This window comes from Mauremys reevesii, linkage group 1 (genome assembly GCF_016161935.1).
Source record: "Mauremys reevesii isolate NIE-2019 linkage group 1, ASM1616193v1, whole genome shotgun sequence".
NCBI classification, from domain to species: Eukaryota; Metazoa; Chordata; order Testudines; family Geoemydidae; genus Mauremys; species Mauremys reevesii.
The window spans coordinates 318,904,366-318,932,050 of record NC_052623.1 but is presented as its reverse complement, the minus strand read 5'-3'; the positions used below and the strand labels follow the sequence as shown (position 1 = coordinate 318,932,050).

The window sequence follows — 27,685 nt, the reverse complement described above, 5'->3', positions numbered from 1 at the left end:
CTTTAAAAAAGGGAAGAAGGAGGATCTGGGAAACTACAGGCCAGTCAGCCTCACCTCAGTCCCTGGGAAAATCATGGAGCAGGTCCTCAAGGAATCAATTATGATGCACTTAGAGGAGAGGAAAGTGATCAAGAACAGTCAGCATAGATTCACCAAGGGCAAGTCATGCTTGATTAACCTAATTGCCTGCTATGGTGAGATAACTGGCTCTGTGGATGAGGGGAAAGCAGTGGATGTGTTATTCCTTGACTTTAGCAAAGCTTTTAATACGGTCTCCCACAGTATTCTCGACGGCAAGTTGAAGAAGTATGGGCTGGATGAATGGACTATAAGGTGGATGGAAAGCTGGCTAGATTGTCGGGCTCAACAAGCAGTGATCAATGCCTCCATGTGTAGTTGGCAGCCGGTATCAAGCGGAGTGCCCCAAGGGTCGGTCCTGGGGCTGGTTTTGTTCAATATATTCATTAATGATCCAGAGGATGGCGTGGACTGCACCCTCAGCAAGTTTGCAGATGACACTAAACTGGGAGGAGTGGTAGATACGCTGGAGGGTAGGGATAGGTTACAGAGGGACCTAGACAAATTGCAGGATTGGGCCAAAAGAAATCTGATGAGGTTCAGCCAGGACAAGTGCAGAGTCCTGCACTTAGGACAGAAGAATCCCATGCACTACTAAGAAACTAGGGACTGAGTGGCTAGGCAGCAGTTCTGCAGAAAAGAACCTAGGAGTTACAGTGGACGAGAAGCTGGATATGAGTCAATAGTGTGCCCTTGCTGCCAAGAAGGCTAACAGCATTTTGGGCTGTATAAGTAGGGGCATTGCCAGCAGATCGAGGGACGTGTTTTTCTATTCGGCATTGGTGAGGCCGCATCTGTAGTACTGTGTCCAGTTTTGGGCCCCTCACTACAAGAAGGATGTGGAAAAATTGAAGAGAGTCCAGCGGAGGGCAACAAAAATGATTAGGGGGCTGGAGCACATGATTTATGAGAAGAGGCTGAGGGAACTGGGATTGTTTAGTCTGCAGGAAAGAAGAATGAGTGGGAATTTGATAGCTGCTTTCAACTACCTGAAAGGCAGTTCCAAAGAGGATGGATCTAGACTGTTCTCAGTGGTGGTAGATGACAGAACAAGGAGTAATGGTCTCAAGTTGCAGTGGGGGAGGTTTAGGTTGGATATTGGGAAAAACTTTTTCACTAGGAGGGTGGTGAAGCACTGGAATGGGTTATCTAGGGAGGTGATGGAATCTCCTTCCTTAGAGGTTTTTAAGGTCAGGCTTGACAAAGCCCCGGCTGGGATGATTTAGTTGGGGATTGGTCCTGCTTTGAGCAGGGGGTTGGACTAGATGACCTCCTGAGGTCCCTTCCAACCCTGATATTCTTTGATTCTATGATTGCTTGGACCCAATATATATGTAAACTGGCCATTTTTACAACCCAGTGATACTATTTCATCTTAAATAACATCTCCCAGAAAATATTCCACAGCACAATAGGTTTTAAGGGCTTAAGCCTGCCGTCCTTACGGGCAGTTCTCCCATTAACTTTAGTGGCAGTTTTGCCTGATTAATGACTGCAGGATCAGATCTTGAGCGTGTATTCCAGTACCACTTTCAGTAAGTTCATTTTAAACTAACAAACCATTTCTCTGTGGGAGAATGTCCTTTATTTTTAGTATGTTGTAAGTCTGAATTATTATGGCCTGCTTTTTTTTTTTTTTTTTTTTTTTACAAGTCATATAATATTGAAACTTTACTCTAGGGTACAATACATATTGTGGATATATTGATGGTAGAAAGAGCCTTCTGTATTAGATAAGTGTTAAAGCTGAGTCCTTGTTTATTAAGGAAAGACATTTTGTAACACAATGTACTTTTTCAGCTGTTGATCAAATTAAAATAACTCTGATTGATACAAATTGTTTCTGAAGTGTGCAGAGCCAAAAAGATGGAAAGCATATGATGGTAAAATAACTGAAATGGATACACAGTTTACACTACGTTCCAGAGAACTGCTTGAGATTTACCGCAGCATTAGTATGAAAGACCTCCCAAAAGATGAGAGGCTGGATGTGCTGTTAACACTCAAACATACAGTGAAGGTACGTTTTGGTCTTCCCATTAAGTTTAGCTTTTGGTTATACGTTCCATACCTAGAGCCATAGTCATTTAATTGGTGCTGACACATCAGCAAGGATTCTCTTGGCAAACAGTTGTGAGGATGTGATGGCATGAACGAAAGCCTAGTGTGCTAACTAGTGCTATTTGTTAAATTATGAAAGGTCAATTTATTATAAATTCATGTTTCACTATCACTTTGATAAGTATTGATTTCTTAAGGGAATTTTAAAGTTATAACCCTCCACTGTAATGTTAAATTTGTGTTAAATTTTAATACAGTTTTAGTATGAAGTTTAATAATTACAGTAATTGGATAAAACCAGGAGAGATACTTTTAATGTTATTTATTCATTTATTTTTTATGCTGCAGTATTTGAAATACCTTTTCAGAAGCTTGGCTATGAAATGTCTCTTGGTTTGGATTGCAATTTTTCTGTCTCACAAACATTGATTTCCTCTCCCCTTTTTAGTGGAGAGAAAAAATTAACACAATTTTTTTTTTAATTTCCTTGTTTGAACATCATGAAGGTGTACTCAGCAACCTTGGTGATGGTACTTGTACCTAAATAGAATAGAAGAGCCTGATCCTGATCTTAATGAAGCCAAAGTGAGGATTTTGCCTTGGGTCCAAAGTCAGAACAGCTCTAGAAATAGTGCTGGTTAATCAACTGCTGCTGAACGAGCTTATAGTTATTGTTTTTTGTTGGTTTCACAATAATAAGGATCCAGATCAAATCTGCATTCTGGGGAAAACTGGAATTGATGTAGAATCAGGATTTTTATTGGAGGAACAAAGGTTGAATTTAAGTGGCATCATTTACCTGTCACCATCCATCTCCCTTTCTGTGTTTTTGAGATAGTGGTAGAGGAAGGTTGGTAGCATCAGAAGAGAATATTTTTCTACTATATAATTCTCTGTCAAACCTGCAGGGATTTCACCACAGAACATTATGCTGATATTGTTGGTGTTATATATAACACACACATAGCTATATACTACTGTCCTTTCTTTGGATATTCTATATGGCATGCTTCCCAAGACACAGAAGGGTTTAAGCTTCTTTTTAATGCATACATTTAGAGTATAAATGATATATAGAATATATACTGCATGTTTTGTTTTAATATCAATTTGTTCTAAATCTAGTGGCTTATCAGCAAGTATCTGTATTGTAACTTTATTTGTTTTTCTGTAGGAACACGAGTGTAAACTCACCCATGAAATAGTGGAATTAATTGACAGAGAGGCTGATCTTATGATGCGAGGCGTGAAAGAATGCAATCTAGAAGGACTCAGAAAAAGAATATGCACATTATTTCTTCAGTATATTAAAACTCCAATCTTTAACCCTGAGGTTGCTAGAGTACTTAAGGTATTTCTCTCTTCTATTATAATCATGATATTTGTCTATGGTAGTGCTCACTATGTGTTCAGTGTTTACAGGCAGAGAAGCAAAACTAGTGTTTCTACCAAGGAACTCGTAGTTTTAAGGATGGGCCGTCAGGCACAAGGTAATGGGAGAGAGGAAATGGGAAACATCATATGCTTTTTTCTTATTATTAATGTAAGATTGGCCATAGGTAGAACTGCAGGGGTGGGTCTTCAAGAGGAACTAAAATGTGGAAATGGTAGAAGCCTCACAGATGAGCTCAGGAAGGTCATACCACATATAGAGAGCAGTATAGAAGATGACATGGAGGCTTTTTTTTTTTTTTTTTGGAGAATCTAACCAATGGGTGCTCTGTGTGGGAGCATTTGCAGAGCACAGGAGCTGTAGGGAGTGAAGTAAGGCAAGCTTAGGTATGTAGGAAGCAGCAGAATTATGTAGAACTTTGAAGGTGATGACAAGACACTTACAATTGATGCAATATCAAATGGGGAACTAGTAGAGAGATTCAAAGAGAGAGACTTGATCAAAATGGTTAGCAGGAAGATGACTTTCACTGCAGCATTTTGTTTGGACTAGAGGGGGAAAATGAGAGTTTTAGGAGGCCAAAGAAGGAAAAGATTGCAGTGATCAAAGTGGAATATAATGAAAGCCTGACCAAGAGACTTAGTTGCTGTGTGTTTCTAGGGGGGGGGGGGAGGAATAGCTCAGTGGTTTGAGCATTGGCCTGCTAAACCCAGGGTTGTGAGTTCAATCCTTGAGGGGGCTACTTAGGGATCTGGGGCAAAATCAGTACTTGGTCCTGCTAGTGAAGGCAGGGGGCTGGATTCAACAACCTTTCAGGGTCCCTTCCAGTTCTAGGAGATAGGATATCTCCATTAATTATTATTTAGTAGTATCCTCAAAAACTGTATAGTGTACAAAATTAAAGATGTGTGATAAGGCTTATGACCACATAAATATATGTACAAATTAATATACTTACCATGCCATTAGAAGCAATACTCATTCAGTGAAACAATTGATTCATTAAACAACAAGACCTAGTCTAAGACTTATCTTCCGGGCTCCTTGGTAAATAGGATGTAGTGGAGCAGTGCTGCAGAAATACCATAGTTGGATGCACGAATGGGAAAAGTGCCTATACCGGATAATTCCAACACAACACAGCCACATCCACTCCTCTGTTAAAACTGTATGACCCATGATTCTCTCATGAAAAGGGGCCACAGCTATGGAGTGGTGAAGAAGCTAGTGAACAATCAATCTAAGCAACTGGCTCCACTTCCCACTTAGACTAAAGTCTGGATAAAAAGCTTCAACTGTTTGACACAGATGGTTCGCTGAGCTTGGCTTCTCCTCAGTGGGTCCTGGATGCCCTCAGACTTCATTAGGCTCAGTTTGCCTTGTGTGGGGTATGATGCTTCACTGGGCCTGGCATGCTCACCTTCCCCTGGGTGGGGATCAGGTTGCCGCCTATACAGTTGCTCCTCCTGTGCTTCTAGGGTGGTATTGCTGCTGCTCCTGCTCCTTACATCTGCTTTCTGCCTTCTTGCAGGCATTCAGGCGGACTTGTTTTACGTAGCAACCAGTACTGACCAAGATTTGTTGGCATCCAGGGTAGGGGGACCCAGTAAGCTGTGACTGGGTATCAATAACCAGCATGTAGTGGCTATGTAGCAGCAGGGAGTAGGGACAGGGGACCTCGAGGCAGTAACTTTGTGGTAGTCAGGGCAGACGGCAGCTCAGTCATAGCCAAGACTTGGGAGGGTGAGATCTGTCTCTTCTGAGGAATCAGGTTATCTGCAGGTGGGTTAAACGTTACAGATGTAGCTATGTTTGTATTTGGTGCCACAGGCCTTCTAATGGGCATGTGGTACAGACAACATCACAAACAGGATGGCTGCTAAATGGCAGCCAAGCAGTGGAGACAAGCAGAGGAGCACATTCAAAATGTCAACTGGCTAAACATGGGGACTGACTTGCCAAGCTGATGAAAGTAGCCCAATTATAGATCTGAGTCTGGCCCCTGTCCCCACCATATCCCCAGTGGTCCTGCAGAGCATAGTGAGAGGGAAGAAGCACGTATGACATTTTTATTTTCTTCTTTGAGTGCTTGCTCATGTCAATTCCATTCTAGGTGTGTGTGCGCCCATGTGCACAGGCATCTGAGATTTTTGCCATAGCAGTATCTGTAGGGTCGGCAGTGGTGCCCTCTGGAGTGCCGCGCTCATGCGTCGGAATATTAGGCGCTGTCGGCCCTACACCGTCTCAGTTCCTTCTTACTGCCCGTGAGGGTTGGTTGGAGTGCCTTATGTCACAGCTTTGGTTTTAGACAAAACAAAAACAAGTTTATTAACTACAAAAGATATATTTTAAGTGATTATAAATCATAGCAAACAGACCAAAGCAGATTACCTAGCAAATAAACAAAAATGCAATCTAAGCTTAATATATTAAAGAGATTGGATATGAGTAGCAAATTCTCACCCTAATTGCTGATTTAGTCAGTTTGCAAAGATTCTTGAGGGGCCAGCTGCACTTGCTTGCAGCTTAAAAACCCCAGGTATTCGTTTCACAGGCTAGAAATTCCTCTAGGCTTGGTCTAACTCTTCTCCCCTAGTCCAGTCGTTGTACCCCATGTGTTTCCAATAATCTCTTTGGATGTGGAGTCAGTGAAGAACCACGATGATGTCACTCCCCTGTCTTAAATAGCTTTTGCATATGGCGGGAACCCTTTGTCTCCAAGCTTGGTTCCCATGTCCGGTCAGTGGAAAAACAGTGGTATTTCAAGATGGAGTCCAGTACCAGGTGACTTGGTCACATGTCCCTGTAGGGTCACAGCAGCCATGACTCAGAAGCTGTTTGTAGCAGCCTCAGGAAGGCTCCCCAGTGGGAGATTAGTTTCTTCTAAAACCTGTTGTTCTTCCTAATGGCCCTTCCCAGCCAGCCATCAAGACTGATTGCATTCTGCCTAGTGGGCGTTTCCCAGGTGTAAACACATTTGTAATAGATGCATAGACAATATTCCTGACTTCAGATACAAAATGATACATGCATACAAATAGGATAATCATATTCAGTAAATCATAACTTCTTCAATGATATCTCACATGACCTATCTTGCATAAAGTACATTATAGTTCTGCCATAACCATATCACAATAATATCTCTCTGAAGAATATGGGGCATAGTGTCACAGTCTCTCTATCCGGAGGTGGTTAGCATCATCTTCCAGAGGTTGGGGACTCCCCAGATGGACTTGCTTACGACCAGGCAGAACAGAGAGTGCCACATGTTCTGCTCAATTTGGGGGATCAACAGAGGTTCCCTGTCAGATGCCTTTCTGCTCCAGTGGTCGGGGGCCCTCATGTATGCCTTCCCTCCAGTACCATTAATCCACAGAGTCCTCATGAAAATCAAGTGAGGCAGGACAAAGGTTATCCTTAGAGTGCCAGCGTAGCCATGCCAGCACTGGTTCTGCATGCTGCTGGACATCTCAGTGGCTGCCCTGTTACAGCTGTCACTCCGGCCGGACCTGCTGTCCCAATACCATGGCAGTCTTCTGCACCCAAACCTGGCAGTGTTACACCTGAAGGCTTGGCTGTTGCATGATTGAATGTGGAGGAACAGGAATGTTTGGCCCATGTCCAAGAAGTCCTGTTGGGCAGCAGGAAGCTCTCCACCAGGGCGACCTACATGGCCAAATGGAAGCAGTGTATGTGGGTGCACACACACCTAGAATGGAATGGACATGGTCGTAGCTCATGGGTCCCCCTTTCAAGCCTCTAGCTTCCTGCTCCCTTCTCCCCCGCTCCTGGAAGGTTTCATTCCTGGTCACAATAACATCTGCCCGCAGAGTCTGAGATTACTCTTACCCCGGAGCCGCCCTATACGGTATTCTACAAGGACAAGGTTCAGCTGTGTCTGCACCCGGCTTTCCTGCCCAAGGTGGTTTCAAAGTTCTTCTTCGAGTGATTGCTCATATCCATTCCAGTTAGGTGTGTGCGCGCCGCGTGCACTTTTGTCGGAAGACTTTTACCCTAGCAACCCCAGTGGGTCGGCTGAGCGCCCCCTGGAGTGGCGCCATAACGGCACCGCATATATACCTCAGCCGACCCACCCAACCCTCAGTTCCTTCTTACCGCCCGTGTCGGTCATTGGAACAGCGGAGTGCAGCTTGTCTGACCTCTGCTTCCCTAGCTTCCTCATAGTTTTCTCTGTAAAAAATTGTACATAGTTCTTATCTTAGCTTAGGTTTTCTTATTTTTGATAGTTTAAAATCAGTTTAGTGTAGATAGTTAGCGGGTTCGGGGGTTAGCCCCACCCGCACCCGGGACCGGAGCGTATGCCCGGCTCCCCAGGTTTCAAGCCGTGCTCGGCCTGCCGCAGGCCTATGCCTACAGGAGATCCTCATAGCTCCTGTTTAAAGTGCTTAGGAGAGTCGCACTTATCTACTAAGTGCCCAATTTGCAAGGCCTTTAAGCCTCGCACTAAGAGGGAGAGAGACATTAGCCTGAAACAGCTCCTAATGGAGGCAGCCTTAACCCCTCCAGCCGCGGCACCACCCGCGAAGGACTCTCGCAGCACTGCCACGGCACCGGGCCACTCTGCGGTGCCACCGAAACCGTCATCGGCACCGAAACCGGCCCAAAGACGCTCCCTCTCGCCAAGGGTGAAGAAAGGAAAGGCCGCTGCCTCCACGGCACCGCCGGCTCCGAAGCCACAGAGTGCGCCCTGTCCGGACCGCCCGGCACCAAAACCTGCCGCGGCACCGGTTCCTCTGCCCCAGACGCTTCTGCCGGCACTGGCGACTCCGGCCCCCGAGAGGCCGTCGAGCCCGGCACCTGTAGCCTCCCCGGCTCCGGCCGCGGTTGAGATGCCACTGCCATCGACTCCTGAGACCTTCGAGGCAGCATGGGACCTCATTGCGCTGACAGAACCGGTTGTGCCACCGCCCCCGGCGCCGCCGGTGCGGGCGTCCCGCTCCATAGGCAAGCCGTCCATGTTTAGGCCACCCGCTGGCACCGACTCTGACCGGCACCGAACCCGTTCCCATTCTCGACGCCGATCCCGCTCCCGCTCTCGGTGCTGATCTCGATCTGGCCGTCGATCGCACTGCCACTCGCAGTCCCGGCACCGCTCAACCATGCGGCACCGGTCGGACTCGCGGCACCGGTCGTTCTCTCGATCTCCGACCCGTCACACCCGGCACCGATCCAGTTCTCGGTACCGCTATGGCCGCCGCTACTCGCGGAGTCGCTCCCGGCACCGATCGTGGAGATCCCGCTCGACCTCCCGGCACCGCACCGGTCGCAGGTCCCAGTCTCGCTCCTGCTCTCGGTACCGAGATGCCTCCCGGCACCGTTCACCACAAAGGCGGCAGATGAGATCTGTAGGCACTTCGTCGGAAGGCTTATCTGCTCCTCCTTGGCCCTCTCGACATGCTTCGGCCTCCTCACACGCCGACAGCTACTATGTCGATGACCATGACTCTCAGGTCCCTTCGGGAGTTTTCCGGCAATCCCATCCTGCAGACCAGGACCCAAATCAGTGGCGTTATTGGACTCCTTGGGCCTACCACCAAAGCCAAGGCCCTCCTGTGCCTCCCATGCGCACTGTATCGCATGAGCCACGCGTCCCAGAGGCTACCGTAAGCCGCCCCCCAGTTGACACTGAGGTACCATCCGGTGCAGACGAAGGGGCTCAGCCTGCCCAGGAACCTCTGGGGCAGGAACCTTTACAGGGGCCGGATGCTGACCAAGACGCTATTCTGCCCGGCACTTCTTCCTCCTCCTCTCCCCCGGATGAGGCGGTGGCAGGCTCGTCATCAGCGGGTCCCCCGCCAATTGACTTAAGGGCGCACCAAGAGCTCCTTCGCAGGGTGGCACTGCGAATGGATCTCCAGGCTGAGGAGGTATCGGAAGTCAGTGACCCAATAGTGAACATTTTGTCCGCGGACGCTCCAACCCGCATAGCTCTACCCTTCATAAGGACTATCCAGGCGAACGCTGATACCTTGTGGCAGACTCCGTTGTCTATTGCGCCCACAGCCCGAGGGGTGGAACGCAGATACATGGTCCCTTCAGGGGATACGAACATTTATATGTGCACCCTGCCCCCTCGTCCTTAGTAGTGCAGTCGGTCAACGACAAAGAGCGCAACGGCCAGCAGGGCCCGCTCCTAAGTCGAAAGAGGCCAAGCGCATGGACTTGCTTGGTCGCAAGGTCTACTCTGCCGGTGCCCTACAGATCCGTGTGGCTAACCAGCAGGCCTTGCTCAGCCGCTACGGCCATGACACTTGGGCTGAGGTAGAAAAATATAAAGAGCTCCTGCCTCAGGATTCCCGACAGGAGTTTGTGGCCTTTGTAGAAGAAGGCAAAAAGGTAGCACGCACCTCCTTACAGGCCTCCTTAGACGCGGCTGACTCGGCGGCACATACTGTAGCCTCGGGCGTTACCATGCGCCGGATCTCTTGGCTCCAGAGTTCGACGCTTCCCCCTGAGGTTCAATATACCATTCAGGACCTTCCTTTTGATTCAAAGGAGCTCTTTTCAGAAAAGACGGACTCCAAGCTTCAGAATCTAAAGGACAACAGGGTTATCATCCGCACTTTGGGGATGCATACCCCGGCTAACCAGAGGCGTCCGTTCCGTCCCCAATTTAACCGCCCTTACTATATGCCTCGCTACAGGCAAGACTCTGGTCGACGGCAGGGTCATGGCGGCCGTGGGCGACGGCCTGGCAACCAACCGTCCCAAGGGCGAGCCCCCTCTAAACCACCGGGGCCTAAACCATCTTTTTGAAGATGCGCCCGGGGACGACATACCAGTTCTTCCTACCAATTCCTCCCTCCTTTTTTCCAACCGCCTTTCCTATTTCCTCCCGGCGTGGGCCCGGCTAACCACCGATGCCTGGGTCCTGCGCACGGTGGAACGTGGTTACCAACTCCAATTCGTTTCACCTCCACCTTCCCAGCCTCCTTCCCGGTCCCTCTTCAGGGACCCCTCTCACGAGCAACTCCTCTTACAGGAGGTGCACTCGCTCCTAGCCATCAGAGCGGTCGAGAAGGTTCCGGACGCGGAACGGGGCAAGGGGTTTTATTCACGATATTTTTTGATTCCCAAGTCCAAAGGAGGCCTCCGACCCATTCTCGACCTGCGAGGACTCAACGCATACATGCTGAAGTTGAAGTTCCGCATGGTATCCCTCGGGGTCATTATCCCTACTTTGGATTCAGGAGACTGGTATGCCGCCCTCGATATGAAGGACGCTTATTTTCATATCGCCATCTTCCCACCGCACAGACGCTTCCTCCGTTTCACAATCGCTCACCTGCACTTCCAGTTTGCGGTACTCCCCTTCGGCCTCTCCACGGCCCCAAGGGTGTTCACAAAGTGCATGGCCGTTGTCGCCGCCCACCTCCGTCGACGCGCCATCTCCGTTTTTCCCTACCTGGACGACAGGCTCATCAGGGGGGACTCGCAGGCCACGGTCCAGCAACATGTCACAGAGATCAAGGACTTATTCACGCGCCTAGACCTACTTCTCAACATAGAGAAGTCCACCTTAGTTCCATCTCAGAGGTTGTATTTTATTGGCGCGACCCTGGACTCCGCTCTAGCGAGAGCCTTCCTTCCGCAGGTTCGGTTCCAGGCCCTTACACAGCTGATCCGCGACCTTCAGGCCTCTCGCATGACCTCGGCCCGTGCTTGCCTCCGCCTCCTCGGTCTTATGGCGGCTTGCACACACGTCACCCCGTTTGCCAGGCTCCGCCTCCGCCCGCTTCAGCTGTGGCTCCATTCCAGGTACCGCCCTCATAGGGACCCCCTGGATACCATACTCACCATCCCAGCGGGTGTCCTTCAATCCCTGGATTGGTGGCTGACCCTGTCCAACGTATGTGCGGGCGTCCCATTCCAGGCTCCTCAACCTTCCATGTCTCTGACAACGGACGCCTCGTCCCTTGGATGGGGAGCCCATCTTGGCGATCTTCAGACTCAAGGTCTTTGGTCGCTGCAGGAATTAAACATGCACATCAACGTCAGGGAGCTCCGGGCAGTACGCCTGGCCTGCCAAGCGTTCCAGACTCGCCTCCGCGGCCATTGTGTCTCAGTTTTTACGGACAACACAACGGCCATGTACTATATCAACAAGCAAGGCGGGACCCGCTCATCCCCCCTCTGCGACGAGGCAATGCTACTGTGGGAATTCTGCATAGCCCACTCGATACATCTAGTAGCGTCATTCCTTCCTGGCGTCAAGAACACCATCGCGGATCGCCTGAGCAGGTCCTTTCTCTGCCACGAGTGGTCGCTGAGAGCAGACATCGCTCATTCCATTTTCCAACAGTGGGGATTTCCCCACATAGACTTGTTTGCGTCCCGATTGAACCGCAAATGCCAGAAGTTTTGCTCCTTTCAAGGTCTGGCACCGGGCTCTCTGTCGGACGCGTTTCTCCTTCCATGGACTCGTCACCTGTTCTACGCCTTTCCTCCGTTTCCCCTCATACACAAGGTCCTGCTGAAGCTCCGACGGGACAAGGCACGTCTCATCTTAATTGCGCCAGCGTGGCCCAGGCAACACTGGTTCACCACGCTGCTCCGTCTGTCGATAGCCAGCCCCATTCCTCTGCCGCTCCATCCGGATCTGATAACACAAGATCACGGCACTCTCCGTCACCCGGACCTGCCGGCCCTCCACCTCACGGCGTGGCTCCTCAGTGGCTAGACCAGACGGAGTTGCGCTGCTCTGCTCCCGTGCAGCACGTTTTATTGAGCAGCAGAAAGCCTTCCACTCGATCTACCTACCTGGCCAAGTGGAAGCGCTTCGCTTGCTGGGCTCAAGCGCGGGACGCTATTCCTTCGGAACTCCCACTTCCGATGATCCTGGACTATCTCTGGTCGCTAAAACAACAAGGTCTGGCGCTGTCCTCCATTAAAGTGCACTTAGCGGCCATCTCCGCTTTCCACCCCGGTGAAGGGGGATATACGCTGTTTTCTCACCCGCTGACTACTCGCTTCAGGAAGGGCCTTGATCGTCTCTACCCCCAGGTTCGTCATCCGACTCCCACCTGGGACCTCAATCTGGTCCTCAACAGGCTCATGTCTCCGCCCTTCGAGCCGCTGGCCACCTGCTCCTTGCTGTACCTCTCATGGAAGACGTTTTTTCTCGTGGCTATCACATCTGCCAGACGAGTCTCTGAGCTCAAGGCGCTCATGGCGGACCCGCCATACACCGTTTTCCATAAGGACAAGGTACAGCTACGCCCACATCCGGCGTTTCTCCCGAAGGTAGTGTCCGCCTTCCACGTTAACTAGGATATCTTCCTGCCAGTTTTCTTTCCAAAGCCTCACGCATCTCCGAGAGAACAACGACTTCACTCCCTCGGTGTTCGCAGGGCGTTGGCTTTCTGTGTTGATCGGACAAGACCGTTCCGCAAATCCCCGCAGCTGTTTGTGGCAATTGCTGATCGGATGAGAGGCCTTCCTGTGTCATCGCAGCGAATCTCCTCGTGGCTCACAGAGTGCATTCGCACCTGCTATAACTTGGCTAATGTCCCCTTGGGCCATCTCACCGCCCACTCTACCAGGGCCCAGGCATCCTCCGCTGCCTTTCTGGCGCACGTAGCCATACAAGAGATATGCAGAGCGGCGACTTGGTCATCCGTCCATACTTTTGCCTCACACTACGCCCTGGTCCAACAGTCGAGAGGTGACGCAGCCTTTGGCTCTGTGGTCCTGCATACCGCCACGTCTCACTCCGACCCCACCGCCTAGGTAAGGCTTGGGATTCACCTAACTGGAATGGATATGAGCAATCACTCGAAGAAGAAAAAATGGTTACTTACCTTTGTAACTGTTGTTCTTCGAGATGTGTTGCTCATATCCATTCCACACCCACCCTCCTTCCCCACTGTCGGAGTAGCCGGCAAGAAGGAACTGAGGGTCGGGTGGGTCGGCTGAGGTATATATGCGGTGCCGTTATGGCGCCACTCCAGGGGGCGCTCAGCCGACCCACTGGGGTTGCTAGGGTAAAAGTCTTCCGACGAAAGTGCACGCGGCGCGCACACACCTAACTGGAATGGATATGAGCAACACATCTCGAAGAACAACAGTTACAAAGGTAAGTAACCGTTTTTTTCCGATGGACCAGGACATATATTTACCTTTCTTCTTTCCAAAACCTCATTAGTCGTAGGAGGAGCACAGATTGTGCTCTCTGGACATTAGGAGGGTGCTAGCCTTCTACATCAAAAGGACCAAGCCGTTTCGTAAGCCAAGGCAGGTGCTAATCCAGGATATCTGCAGGGCTGCTACCTAGTCTTCCGTCCACATGTTTACATCTCATTACGCATTTACCCAGCAGGCCCAAGATGATGCTGGCTTCAGTATAACAATGTTGCAAGCCAAATGATCATGAACTCCAAGCCCACCTCCGGGGATACTGCTTGTGAGTCATCTAGAATGGAATCGACATGAGCAAGCACTTGAAGAAACAAAAATGGTTATCTACCTTTCAAAACTGTTGTTCTTCAAGATGTGTTGCTCATGTCCATTCCATTATTTGCCCTCCTACCCCTCTGTCGGAGTTGCCGGCAAGAAGGAACTTAGAGGGCATGGGCTGGCAGTGCCTAATATACCAATGCATGAGCAAACCACTCCAGAGGGTGCCACTGCCAACCCTATGGATACTGCCAAGGCAAAAATCTCCAGTGATTGTGCACGTGGGCGCACACACACCTAGAATGGAATGGACATGAGCAGCACATCTCAAAGAACAATAGTTACGAGAGGTAGGTAACCATTTTTTCTTCCCTTCTGCATGTTTTTATAAAACGGGAAACATTTAGCCCTTATGATCCTCACATGCCCAAATAGTAAGGGGCCCATAATCTTCGCTTTTATATTTTGATTCATGTGATACATTGCATTTGATAGATTACATGGTGATTTACAGCAGTCCTGTTTTGCTGTTTTTCCCCATTCAGTTGTATTTCTACAGTTGCTTAGTATCTGGTTCCATACAATTAGTAGTAATTTGCTTTGGACCAGGGGAGGGCAAACTTCGGCTCACGGGCCGGATCCGAGCCATCAGGGCTTTCAATCCGGCCCGCGGGATTGCCGGCAGGCTCCCTGCCTGCCCTGACCCCACTTCCAGAAGCGGCCGGCACCACATCCCTGCAGCCTCGCCTACAGGCACCGGCCCCCGCAGCTCCCATTGGCTGAGAATGGGAAACTGCAGCCAATGGGAGCTTTGGGGGTGGTACCTGCAGGTGAGCCACTGCTGTACATGCTAGCCACTTCTGGGAGTGGCACAGGGCCAGGACAGTCAGGGAGCCTTAACCCCACTGTGTGCCATTGCCACCCCAGAGCCACTTGAGGTAAGCAGCGTCGGGCCGTAGCCCGCACCCCGAACCCTTCCTGCACCCCAACCCCCTGCCATGAGCCCCGTAACTCCCTGCCTTGAGCCCCCAATGCACCCCTCCTGCACCCCAACCCCCTGCTCTGAGCTCCCTTCCACACCCTCCTGCACCCCAACCCCTGCCCTAAACCCCCTCCTGCATCCCGCACTCCCTTCCAAACCCCAACCCCCTTCCCAAGCCCTATATTTATGGCCCTGCATACAATTTCTCCACCCAGATGAGGCCCTCGGGCCAAATAGTTTTCCCACCTCTGCTTTGGACCATAATAGCTGAGGTCTTAATCTAGTCCTATAAAATCAGTTGTTTTGTTCTTTAAATATTTTAATCAATACAATAAGAGCAAAGGATGTTTAAAAATAGCTAAACTGATTTTTTTTAAATTTCAGATAAGTATTGCTGCCTTTTGAAACTTAAAGGCATGTTTAATGTTAAGTGTTGCACACTTAGTCGCTTGTGTGGGCCAAGCTTATTGCAAACTCCAAAGGCTCCTTGCATTCCTCCATTCCACCCAACAAGTTCCCTTATGCCACTCTCCCATCTCCATCTATTTCAGGGACTCCCTGCAACTTCACCTTCTCATGCCCGGGGCTCAATGTGCTCTTCATTCTGTCCTCTACCAAATGCCAGGATTCCCCAGTCCCTACCCCATCCAGGGTTCTGTGTCTTCCCTTTCCCTCCTCCTTTCTATACCAGGGTTCCCCTTTCTCCCCCACCCCCCATGCCAGTGGCCAGGTGTACACATGCATTCTCCAGTGCCCCCGGTTGTTCTCTTCCTCTTATTAATCTTTTTGTCTGAGATAAGTCATTCAAGGTGTCAAAACTTTAAACTTTTGGGAGGATAGGCAAAAATGAGATAGAGATGAAGGTGTTAATGGGTGGCATCAATCAGTTTTTTGATCTATAGACAGTGAAGCTCTGACTGGGATAATCAGGTGGCAGGTCTCCATGTGTCCCCCGTTTTTCCCATTTAGGTTTTCTGATTCTCCACCAAATCAATAGGATATTGGCCAGTGATGTCTAGAACATTCCCTGAGACTTGGGAATTGATCGAATGCGGCATTCAAAAGTTATTGTACTATGTACAGACAGAGAAATGCCATCAAGTTGCATGTAAAGCCTTAGCAAAATTAGCCAATAGGTGTATTGTGTACTGTAAGGCATTATATGTTCTTGGTAATGTTAAAACTTCACTCATTTAATAGGAAGACATTCAGTCATATATATATATAAGAGCATCTTTCTTATTGTCCTTCTTCAGGTTCCACCAGATCCACTAAAGCTTTATAAAAACATTTACTTCTGTCGTGGTTGCAAAAGTTACTTGCCCTCTACTGAATTCTCTGTGCCTGCTAATTCACGCACTGTCGGCAGGTGCCGCCGTTGTTGCAAGCTCGATAATGAGGCCCGGCGTCGAGAAGCCTTTTTGAAATACAAGCTTATGCTAAAAAATCTCAGAAAATCTGAAGCTGATTACCAGGATGATGCTAAAATTGCTTATGTAGTTCAGGTACTGTGTGAAAGAATAGTGTTGATAGTGAATATTAATGTTTTTGTGTTGAGCACCATTTTTTCCTGTTTCTGTGTATATATCACTGATGCTAACAGCAACTGGTCTAAGTTATTCCATAGGGTGGTAGTTCTAATTTTAGACAGTGATAACCAAAAACTACATACATTTCTCCCTACAATATGGAACAAACGGTTCTCTCTTTAATAGATGAATACAAAGAAACACTCGTACTATCTTAAAGTATGGTTAGACTTTCAAAAGTGATTGTAAAATAATAAAAACAGGAAAGAGGAAGGAAGGTCTAAGAACAGGACCAGGAGTCAGGCGATCTGAATTTATTCTTAGCTCTGCAACAGACTGCCTCTGTGATGCCAAGAAAATCACTTAACCTTACTATGCCACTGTATAATATATAAAATAAGGATAATTTATAATGGTGTTCCGAGTATTAATATTTGTTAAGCACTTTGAGATCCTCGGATGGAAGCTGTTATAGAAATACAAAGTATTATTTATTTTATTAAAATTACTAAAGTCTTCCATTGAGTTCTTGGGTAAAGAAAAAGCAGAGAAGTCCAGTTTTGAGCCTTTGATCTTACAGTTAGTAGAAGATTAGCATCTAGAGGTTTCTGGATTTTTTTATTTTATTTTGCAAGTATTTGTTAGAATTAAGATTTACTTAAATTAGTTTCACTTTTCTAAACTATTTAGTATCTTCTATAATCCTTGGCAATTATGTGATTAATCAATGAACATGTTAACATTTGGAACAACCTCCTCATTCACACGCACTTAACCTTTAAAAAAAAAAAACCCTTAGTTGTCAGTATTTAAATTAGTAGGTACACTCAAAGCACAGTTTATCTAAAGTAATCCAAAAGCCCAAGATTAGCAGAATTTTCTCAGGGTTTTGGCACTAAGAAACTACAGTATCAACAATAGAAGCACACTTTCTGACTATTTTCAGTGTGTAAAACATATTTCATATCTTATTGTAGTGCTTTACCAAAAATGCTATAATAGAAGAAGATTAGGCTTCTACTATTATCCATGCCTATGTTAAGAAATATTATACAAGTAAATAGATTATACAGATTCTGTTTGTTCTTATTAAGTATTTTTCCTGTTTAAAAATACTAAAAAGAGAGAGTTTTTATTCTTTGTATTGGCACTAAATTACTGCTTGCCTTAAAATTTGGCTGTTCTCCAAAGCCCTATGACAAATTCTCACTCTTGGATCTCTGCTTCATGCACGTGACTCGTGGAATTTCCCCAGCTAAAGTCTTGGGCTGACAAGCAATAACAGGCAAGTACATGCCTACCTCTGCCTGGAACACTGGTGGCCACTAAATGCCCCCACTCATTACTTCCTTTTTAATGACTGACAGCAAGGAGCTCACCTCAGCTAGTGATGGCAGCCCAGCCTTGGGAACTTCACAGTAGCATCTGTGGATATGGAGGCTGTGCTTCTTATAGTACTATTTATGCAGCTGCCACCCAGCATGCATCAAGGAGATGGTGAGGGTAATAATGAGTCTTATTACCTGAACAAATATGATTAGCCAGAGGAATCTCCAGAAGCACTCCAAATTTCCAAAGGGGACTGAGGAGGAGAAAAAAACACCAGCTTCTCTCCCTCTAATGCCAGGATGGATGAGAGCATCCTATTTATTTTAGAAACTAAAAAGCACTACACTTATCTTTTGTTGCCAGCTTGATAAGAAACTTTAGCCCTTCCTACTGGACAAGGACCTGGGCAAGGTGATCAATGCATTTTCACGTTGAGACTGGATTTCTATACATAGTTGTTTCTGAAGCTTAATGCTAAACCAGTGGAAAGAGTTCTAGCTGGTACAAAATGTGGCTGACCATTTCTTCCATGGTTTCAGCCACCACGAACACCTCAAAATTCCTCCAATGTGAAAAATCTTTCTGGTTAAGGTTCAGTCAACTTTCACTGCCAGTTTAAGGCCTTGATCTTAATCTTCAAAGCAATTAATAGGTTAGGTCCTAACTACATTCAAGATTGAATTTCTATCTGTGAGCCACCAAGGCAGTTTCACTTCTTTGGGACAATAAAAATCACAAAGCATTTCAGAGTAGAGGTCAAAGCAATCTGTCGAGGGGACCTAGCTGTGGAATGGACTTCTAGAGAAGATATAGATTAATCCATAGTCTGACCACCTTTAGGAAATACAGCAAAACCATCCTGTCAGATCAAACTTTTCCACCATAACCAGAATGATTTTTCTTCAACATCAAATACCCGTCTTCTGAAGGACAGAACTTATCTGTAGCAGAATTTCTTTAATCTGATAAGGTAGAAGAGCCAAGCACTATTGCCAATCTAAATTACTTGCAAGGACCTCATATAAATATGGTAAGAGGTGGCATTAAAATGACAGCAAGTTCAAGAAGCATTTGTGATGTGCAGTGTAGCATTAAAAGAAGCTACTGCTTGGAATAGATGCTGATATGTCTTGTTGCTAGTGTCTGACTTCCAACAAAAAGTACAGTAATAACTCAAGGACTTGCTATGAAATGGAAGAAACATATTTTGAAAGTGAAGGTGGAGATGAGACCAACCTTAAGAAGGCTAAAGAAAGTGGGGTCTATGGGACCAGCTTTAACGAGGCTCAGTAGTGTGGGAAGTAGGGCACACAGCCTTAGCACAACAGAGGCAAAAAGGTTCTAAGCCCAACACATTCAAAGAACCCTTTTGTTTTTCCCCAAGTCAAAGGTCTCAGTGGTAGCAGGACCAGGTTCTGGATTTGGAAGCAAGATGCATGAGAGTATAGGATGCGACATTTTGCAAGAGTATTGACTTGGAATGATTCCAATCACCCCCTGTGAGGAATCTGATTTGTTAACATGTAAATGCTATTATTTTATTAAAGTCAAGTGATTTATTTTTGGGAGAAAGGAAAAAGGACCTACTTCATGCTTTGTATGGAAGAAGCCTTATCTCAAAGTCCATTGGCCTAGTAAAGAATCCTTTTGACTAAATCCTTCCTTCATTTTTCCATTACTCCAATGCAGAGAAAACTTGATGATGGAGTATTATAGAAAAGTTTGCCAAAGTTCAACATTAACTATGGCCCCAAACCACTTTTTGCTTCACAGACTATTTTAAAATAATGAGTAGCGATTTCAGATGACTAGTAATAAATGAAACAAAGTGAAATAAGTATAGGTGAAACATGACTTTACAGAGGGGAATATCAGATTTAAGGTCTGTATATAAAGAACTTACAGTACAAACTGGCCAACCACTAGCTATTTTTAAATCCTGCATCACCACCGCAGGATGTCACAATCCCATGGAGGGAATGAGTAACAATATCACTACACAATAATTAACTCTTTGTAGGACAGAAGCAGAGGGGTGGGAAGGGAAAAGTGCAAAACCTGTCATGCTTATCCAGGGGATGAGCCTCTTGATATTGTGCATCCTGAGTTACTTGGATTTTGCCCCCTCCCAATCCTCCAGCCCAGGTTATTCTGGCTGCGTGCTGAATTTGACTTCAGTAACATAGAATGGTACATAACTTATTTATTAAATTTAAACTAATTATGAACTCTAAAATACAAATATAAAGGAAGCTGATAAAGGAGAAGGATCAGTTATATTTATTAATGAGCAAGGACCAAACAAGTAGGGATCAGCATACACAGGAGCAGGGACAATGTAGATTAAATATAAGAAACTTTAAAATTATAAGCAATTAAGCAACCTGTCAATAGAAGATATAGGATTGCCATAAACAGAAATAATCCAGAGTAAATTAAAATCTGATTTTTAGAGATGATCTAAGAAGAATTAAATCAATCCTGCCACCCCATACTGTAGTAGGGTGGGCTAGATGACTCAAATGTTTACCCTCCTCTACCCAAAATTATTCTGTGGCATGTACACAAAATAATTCTAATTCAAAGCATTTCCTAAGTGGTGGCTAGGTAAGGTGAATTGCTGGTAGAATTAAGCATGCTTTATTCTTCTCAACCTGCTTTCAATTACAGCAAAAAGATCTACAGTACATGGTGGAGAACATTTGGGGTTGTCAGTCAGCTCTTAGTGCCTGGGATGATCTCCATGATTTGGTTATGGTCAGATGGGATAAGCACTGTGAATGGTCTCCATGGAACACAGTCCTCCTCAGTAAAGATGAGGCAAAAGCACATCTCAAGCTGCATAACCTTCAAGAGGTAAAATGGAACTAATGCAATTTTTCTTTGTATATTTTGCATTTTATTATAATCATGTGACTAAAATTTTGGACTTAGGTCCTCTGTATCTCAGTTGGCCTATTATAACTGCTTCATAAAAATAGTCCTGTATATAATGACTACCCCTTTGTTGAGATCTTAGTAAGATTGTCCCCAACTGCTTTTTCAAAAGGATGACATTTAAGTGTCACTGACACTTATTTGATTTTTGATCACCTGCAATTAGACTATAAAAGCTTATGTGCTGTTCTGAGTTGATGAAGTCTCAAAATCTGCAATTCTCTGTTATCAAAGATCAATTAAATTAAAATAATTTGTTAAGGAAATCCTTGAAACTACTGCCTTGAAACTGTTACATATTTTGTCAAAAGAAAAGTCCTCTATCTAAAGATACAGTAGCCTGGCAGAGGTCCCACTCTGAGGAACCTGGACTTAATACAGTGGAATATTTAGTATTTCAAAGCTCAAGAGATTTCTTAACAACTAGATTTATCAGGTAAAATAGGTTACAGTCTTTCTTCTCTAGGCTACTGGTTTATGTTGGTAGTGTCTTAAGGTCATTGCTATGTAGTGGTTGTTTGGTGGCCAGTTTAGTTCTTAGTGGCATATGGCACTACTTAGTGGCATTACTTTTTAAAAGATAAAATAAATTTTAAACTGGAATCTCTGAGTTCCTTCCTTGAGTCCTCACTCCTGCATTAAATCAACAAGGCTGCTCAGGAAACTGGAATCTCAGTTACTCCTTTGTGCATATTGGTGTTTATATAACTAGCAGTATCCCTCTTACCCTCTGTCTGGCTGGCAAAAGTTCTGATTGTGTGGCTATCTGGCCTGACTGTACCAATCTTGACGTCATTAGACAAAGGAACAATCTCTACTAGCTGAGGCCCCGAATTTAAGTTTGTGTTTAAAATGAAAATTCACCTCACCCAAAATATTTTATAGATTTTTTTTTTACTTAATTTCAATTTTAAAAGTTTAAACATTTCCCTTCTAATAGCTATCCATGCTACTAGTGATGAGAGTAGGGAGAGTAAGAGAGTAACATTGCATTTAATGTCAGAGTTAATTTGTTTATGATTGTGTGGGTTGCTAATCACCAGAAATTTAGTAAGGTCTGTGAAAGTGATTTCATTAGCAACACTCCTGGATTGAACTACAGTCTGAAAACTGAAATTCCAGTGCTGCTTCAATTAACCCACAGCGCCCTTTGTGTATTTAATCTAATTATTCTTGTATCAAATTAAATATAGTACTGTATTTTGTAGACATTTCTACCTTGTAGAATGTTGGGTAATTGATTGAACTTCTAGAAATAGAACACTGGATCAAAACCAAGGCTGCATAAAATGCTACAAAATGGTTTTAAATGGTATGCCCTGATGAGCATTTATAAAAGCTTCAGTCCAGTTCCAATTAAGGTAAAGTTCCCTTACATATTAGCTTAGAAACACACAAGTTTAAGCATTGCCAGTCTCCCCTTGATTTTCAAAATTTTAAAATAATAATAATAAAAAATAAATTCACATTACTCAAAAGATAATAAGGAAATGTAGAGAGACGAAGTCTGGGGAGATGCTGAATGATTTTAATAGGAGTTTAAAGCAGTCATCACTTCACAGGAGGCACTCAGTACCTTCCAGACTGAGGCCTTAAAAGACTGCTATACAGGACTACCTTCTGCTGTATCTTACTGCATTAAGTAACATGTCTGGATTTGAATGTTATGGTTTGGTTTGTTAAACAGTTTGTAGGTCACTAGTGCAGTGTTTATACTATACAGGATATATAGCAACATATAGATAAGAAATTTTGATTGCATTTAATACAATTTGGATTTTCTTACCTTTCAGGCATATGAAATGGTATTTATTCACAGGATAAAACACAAACATATCCTGGCAAAGAACTATTTCTCTCAGATTCCAGAGATGGCATCATTTTTGCATAAAGGTGATGATCAGGCTCATACAAATGAACTGTTAATAACTAAACCTATCCCTGCTGGTTCAAAAGCATAACTCTTCAGACATAAAGCTGCTATCTGAATTATTGATGAACATGACTAACTTAATTGGAGTAAAGAATTGTCCTGTTTCATCTATAGATTAATTGTACTCGGGGAACATGTATCAAGATAAACTTCCAAGGATCCAATACTCTGATCCTGACCACTTATTGTAATAATTGCATTTCATGTTCTGTGACTGCAAGCATGTTAAGTTTTTAAACATAAAATAAAACATTTTTAGAATATAATTTGTAAAATTTATCATAATCATTCCATGAGCTCTTCAAACCTGAGGTTGTCGTCTTGTATCCTTAAGTTTCTACTGCTAGTGCAATATAAATAATATTGAGGAGATTTAGAGAATTTCCTTTATACACAATTTCTATTTTAAACAATATATACTGCTAATAAACCTTTTTATAATATTTTAATTCATTTCTTCTGTGTTTTAAACAGGTGAGGCCTTTTGGTCAAAAACAAAAATACGTAATCCACAGTCAGCTACAGATTTCATTATCTGTCCCAATATAGGCCCTTTATCTTGCAAACATTTGTGCACAGGAATAACTTAACACACGTGAGAGTAGTCCCAGTGAGCTTAATGGAACTACTCATATGTCAGTGTTTGTAAAATTGTGTCTGTATTTTGTAATACCAAGAATAGATTGTTTGGGACATGTTAATGTCTTGGTTAACTCATCTGAAGTTACAGCAGGAGTCAATTTTCTCCCTTAAATATATGTTTACTTATGTCATTTTCCCCTTTGTATTTCTATTACATAAATTCAATAAAAAGTTACATGAAATTGTTCTAAAGTTCTGTTCAGTTGTTTCAAACCACTATATTAGGCATTTCTTTGGCCCCAGTCTCCAAGGGCTTACTGCTTTGACTAGTATAATTGCCTATGGTGAAGTAGAGGCACTTAAAAGTTGAAATAAGTAAATATATATTTAGCAGCAAACCATATTAGAACAGCACTGTGCATTCACCAGGGACTTAAGACCAGATCTAACCATGCCTATTAAAGTCAACAAAAGTCTTTCCATTTACTTTAATGGGATTTGGCCCCTAGGTTGCAATCCAGCAAAACACTTAAGCACATGCATAATTTTAAGCACATAAGTAGTCCAATTGACTTAAGTTCTTTGCTGGATTTGGGCCTTAATACAAGACTGGATGCCAGGAATGGACATCTGTGAGCCAAAAAATAGGCTCTTTTTTAATTAAAAAAAAAGAAAAAAAAAAAGGAAAAGTTGGGGGGTGAAAGGTCGTGTCTTTCAGCAGCAGCTCTAGGAACTACAAGCTGCGACATGTTGAGAGAACTTCCTGGTTCTTGCCAAGAAGTTCCATTGCCCTCCAAGCAGGAAGTTGCAGCACTGACTGAAGTTGTGAGAACGAAGCAAGCAAGCAGAGAGGAGGCTACTGAACTGTTATCCTGTTCTACGTTTCTTTACAGGTAGGACCAAAAAGGGCTTAAAGAGTACCCTGAGAGGAGTTTAAATGATAGAAAATGAGAACATTGGCTTGTTTGTGTTGGGGTTTAGTTATTGTGGGAATTAGAACATATTTGTAAGAGGGTTGAGTTATACAAAGTCCCCTCTGTCCTTCCAGCAGGAAGTTTCAACACTGACTGAAGTTGGAAGCACAAGGCAAGCAAGTAGAGAGGAGGCTGCTGGACTGTAATCCTGTTCTATGTTTCTTTACAGAATAAAACTTTGTTCCTGGTGGTTTGTCTAAGTGGGTTTGGTCTGAGGTGATGCACATGCACACATAACACAGGCGAAGTTTCCTAAAGTTGTGTAAAAAGCCCCAGGCAGACTTACCCTATCTTGAACAACTTCATACTGGGTCAGTTGTACAGGAGAGGGGCTACAGGTGAAAGCAAAAGCATGAATCCTGTAGATATCATTCCATCCTTTGATAAATGAATACAGTATATTATTTTTTTCTTAAAAAGTGGCCATTAAAAAATAGACCCTCATATTTGGTCCGCAAGGAGCATGAGGGAATTAGTTCAGGCAAATCTGGACTCAGCTGCTGGTCTCATAATTTGTGTGTGCCATCCGCATCTGGAGATTATAGAATTCACAAGAAAACAAGTGTTTTGGTCCAGTGGAGGAAAGCTCATTTGCACAAATGCTTTGCCTGCTGGTCTTTTGTATACCTCTGAGTCTTTAATGATGCTTTGTGTAGTATCTGTTTAGACATGCTGTTTAGGCTTCCCATGTTTGTAAATTGCTGCTAAATTCTGTTGAAACTGAACTGAATTGGATACTTGACAATGTATCTGAGACAATGGCTGACTGATGGACTCATTGAGAATGAAATTTCTAGCCTTTCAGCTCACAAAGAGAAAAGACTAGGAGATTGTATTTGTACAAGGTCAAAACTTCAGTCTTTCACTGGAGTAGCGTTAAAAAATGGCTGTTTTGAGCCATTGTGGGTTTTAGAGGGTTGAATTTTGGAGAACATGAGACACCAATATAGAATTTAATCAAAAAAATCTGACACAGGTGCTCATAAGTTTGAAATTCTAATTGTCACATCATTAGGATGGAGCAAAATATAGCCATCATACATTTGAAATAGAATATGTGCTCGTGTCATTTAAGCACTCAGGACTGCAATAGTATACAAACCTAGTTAGATGTGGCCTGTGTTATTGTTCTTTTAGAGCAAATAGTTTTAGCTTTTCTTTATTGCTGCTTTCATCATCTTCCACATTTTAAAATGTTTTCCCATACAATTACTGGAATTATCATAGTAAGAAGAATGCTTTTCACCTTTCTATTTCTTATCATATCGTTTACATGTATGTTATAAAAAGGATTTTTACTTTAGGATTTTTTTCTAATCTAGTTAGCTGTTCATATGGTTTTTGGCTATTAATGTAAGTTAATTCACAAATGCCATCAAAACAAAACAAACACCAACCTGTTGATGAAGTATTAAAAACAAAAGAGCTTTTGCATATCCAATAGCAGTAGGGGCAGGTAAAGCTGACTGAGAGGGGTATGAGCCAGGTTCAAGTTATTGTGATCTCTAATATCTTGCATCTTGTTTTGTTCCACATAATAATGCATAATCTAGATCCATTTTAACACAATATTTAGTACTTCATTGAATGGCCTCTGCGTATTCCCACTCTTGAAAGCTCCAACAGGCATAGCTAATTTAGAGCTTGTCTACATGGGGACACAGGAAAATCAATCTAAATTAACTAAAGGTGTGAATTTAAGGTGGGTTAGTTAAACTGCAGTAAGCCCCTGTGCAGACACTCTCATTCAGAAGTGAAATGGCTTTAATTCCATTTAGCTTAATTATCTTTGTATTTGAAACTCCTATGTGTAAGTGCACCAGCAGGGTCTACATGGACTAATTAATGCATACTACATTAGCTTGTTTTAGAAATCACAACTGCATAGTATATATTACCCCACCATGTAGACAAGCCCTAAACTTAATCCAAGATTATGTTAGTAAGAAGGAGGTGGAGGTATAAACTGAGGATTTGTATCTGCATTTCAAACCAGGAAGTCATTTCAAGTATGTTTTAGAAATAATGGATGTTCCTTTTATAGATTTTGTTTTGTCACCTTAAGCTGTTCAGGTCAAAGACTTGCAGCACAGTTGATTGAAATACTACAATATTTGTAATATATTTATTTATACAATGTCTTGAATATACAAACTGTAACTTGCTAGCTAATTAATTCTCACAACACTTTAGAGAAGAGGACACTGAGGCAGAGATACAGAGACTTTCTCAAGGACACACAGCGAGTCAATGGTACAAATGGGATTATATCTCAGGATTTCTTGTCTTTCAATCCTCCCTGAATATTAACTCCTTTTTGCCTCATCTCCATTTATCCCCTTCTCCCCAGGCCTCTCTTGCTCAGTAAAGTCCCTTGTTTCAGTACCCTGTGTCCTTTTTTCCAAACCCATCCCCATGTCTTCTTTCATGTCTCCCTGAGCTGAGAAATCCTTCCCTGACCTCAAATGCCATGCCTCTTTCCTACCCTTCTCTAAATTCACATCAGAGATGTTTATGCTCTGAATAATTACTGTTTGTTAAAATTTTTTTGAAAACCTTTGTTACTTTCAAGACGTGCAGTAGCCTCCCATGTGAGTGCATAATCGTAGTCCTCTTCCTTGCCCTTTCACTGTCCTACCTCCTCTTATATTACCTCCTCTCTCTATTTAGTCTCAGCGCAGTTGATAAGCTGCTCAGGGTAGGGTATCTTACCTATTTTGTAAAGGGTTTTCCACACTTCTGACATTGCTTAAGTAATTAATAATAGCCTTGTGCTTATTACTTCTGATTATACAGCTGGAGTAACACAGGCCCAGATAGTAAGCCTGATAACAGTGAAAAATCACCCTTCCCATGTGGAAAGGTCAGCCAGCTTGGCAGTGGCATTATCAACACTGCCTCCAGAGAGGGTTGTATGTAGGTTCAGGAATCCACATGTGAGAAGAAGACGTGGATTACGTGAGCAGACTGAAGTTGGAGGGGATGCATATCAACACCCTCCCACACACACAGCGAGATCTCCAGGGAGGTCCCCTGGGACATTACCGACTCTTTTAAGGTTGAAATTCAAGCTGATAAACAGGGAAGAAAAGTATGCTCTTCCTGAGGTCATCACAACAACAATCAGACAGCTGATGGTCCTACTTTCCCTGAGCTGGTCCCAAGGAAAGTGAAGACAAAAACACTACAGACCAGCCAGTTGACTGGAGGACAATGCCCACTAGTGTGATGGTACCTCAGCTGAAAAATGTTGTGTGGTTCACCAAACTGCAGTCCCGGACTGAATCTAAAGCTCTACAATATGATGGGGGCTAATTTAGCTACAACAAATCAGGAAAAAGATCTTGGAGTCACCGCGGACAGTTTTCTGAAGATGTCCACGCAGTGTGCAGAGGCAGTCAAAAAAGCAAACAGGATGTTAGGAATCATTAAAAAGGGGATAGAGAATAAGACAGAAAATATATTATT

The 27,685-nt window shown here is 44.3% G+C and overlaps 1 protein-coding gene across 5 annotated transcripts in view; it reads left to right on the top strand.

Moving 5' to 3' along the window:
* IQUB (IQ motif and ubiquitin domain containing) overlaps positions 1–27,685 on the top strand; it is a 133,454-nt gene that overhangs the window by 30,086 nt on the left and 75,683 nt on the right. For all 5 annotated transcript variants that reach the window (XM_039510513.1, XM_039510499.1, XM_039510506.1 and 2 more), the window contains 5 exons: positions 1,928–2,098; positions 3,314–3,490; positions 16,190–16,438; positions 20,462–20,647; positions 22,522–22,621. In XM_039510513.1, coding sequence (XP_039366447.1) covers positions 1,928–2,098; positions 3,314–3,490; positions 16,190–16,438; positions 20,462–20,647; positions 22,522–22,621 — 883 coding nt within the window. The remainder of the gene's footprint in view (positions 1–1,927; positions 2,099–3,313; positions 3,491–16,189; positions 16,439–20,461; positions 20,648–22,521; positions 22,622–27,685) is intronic.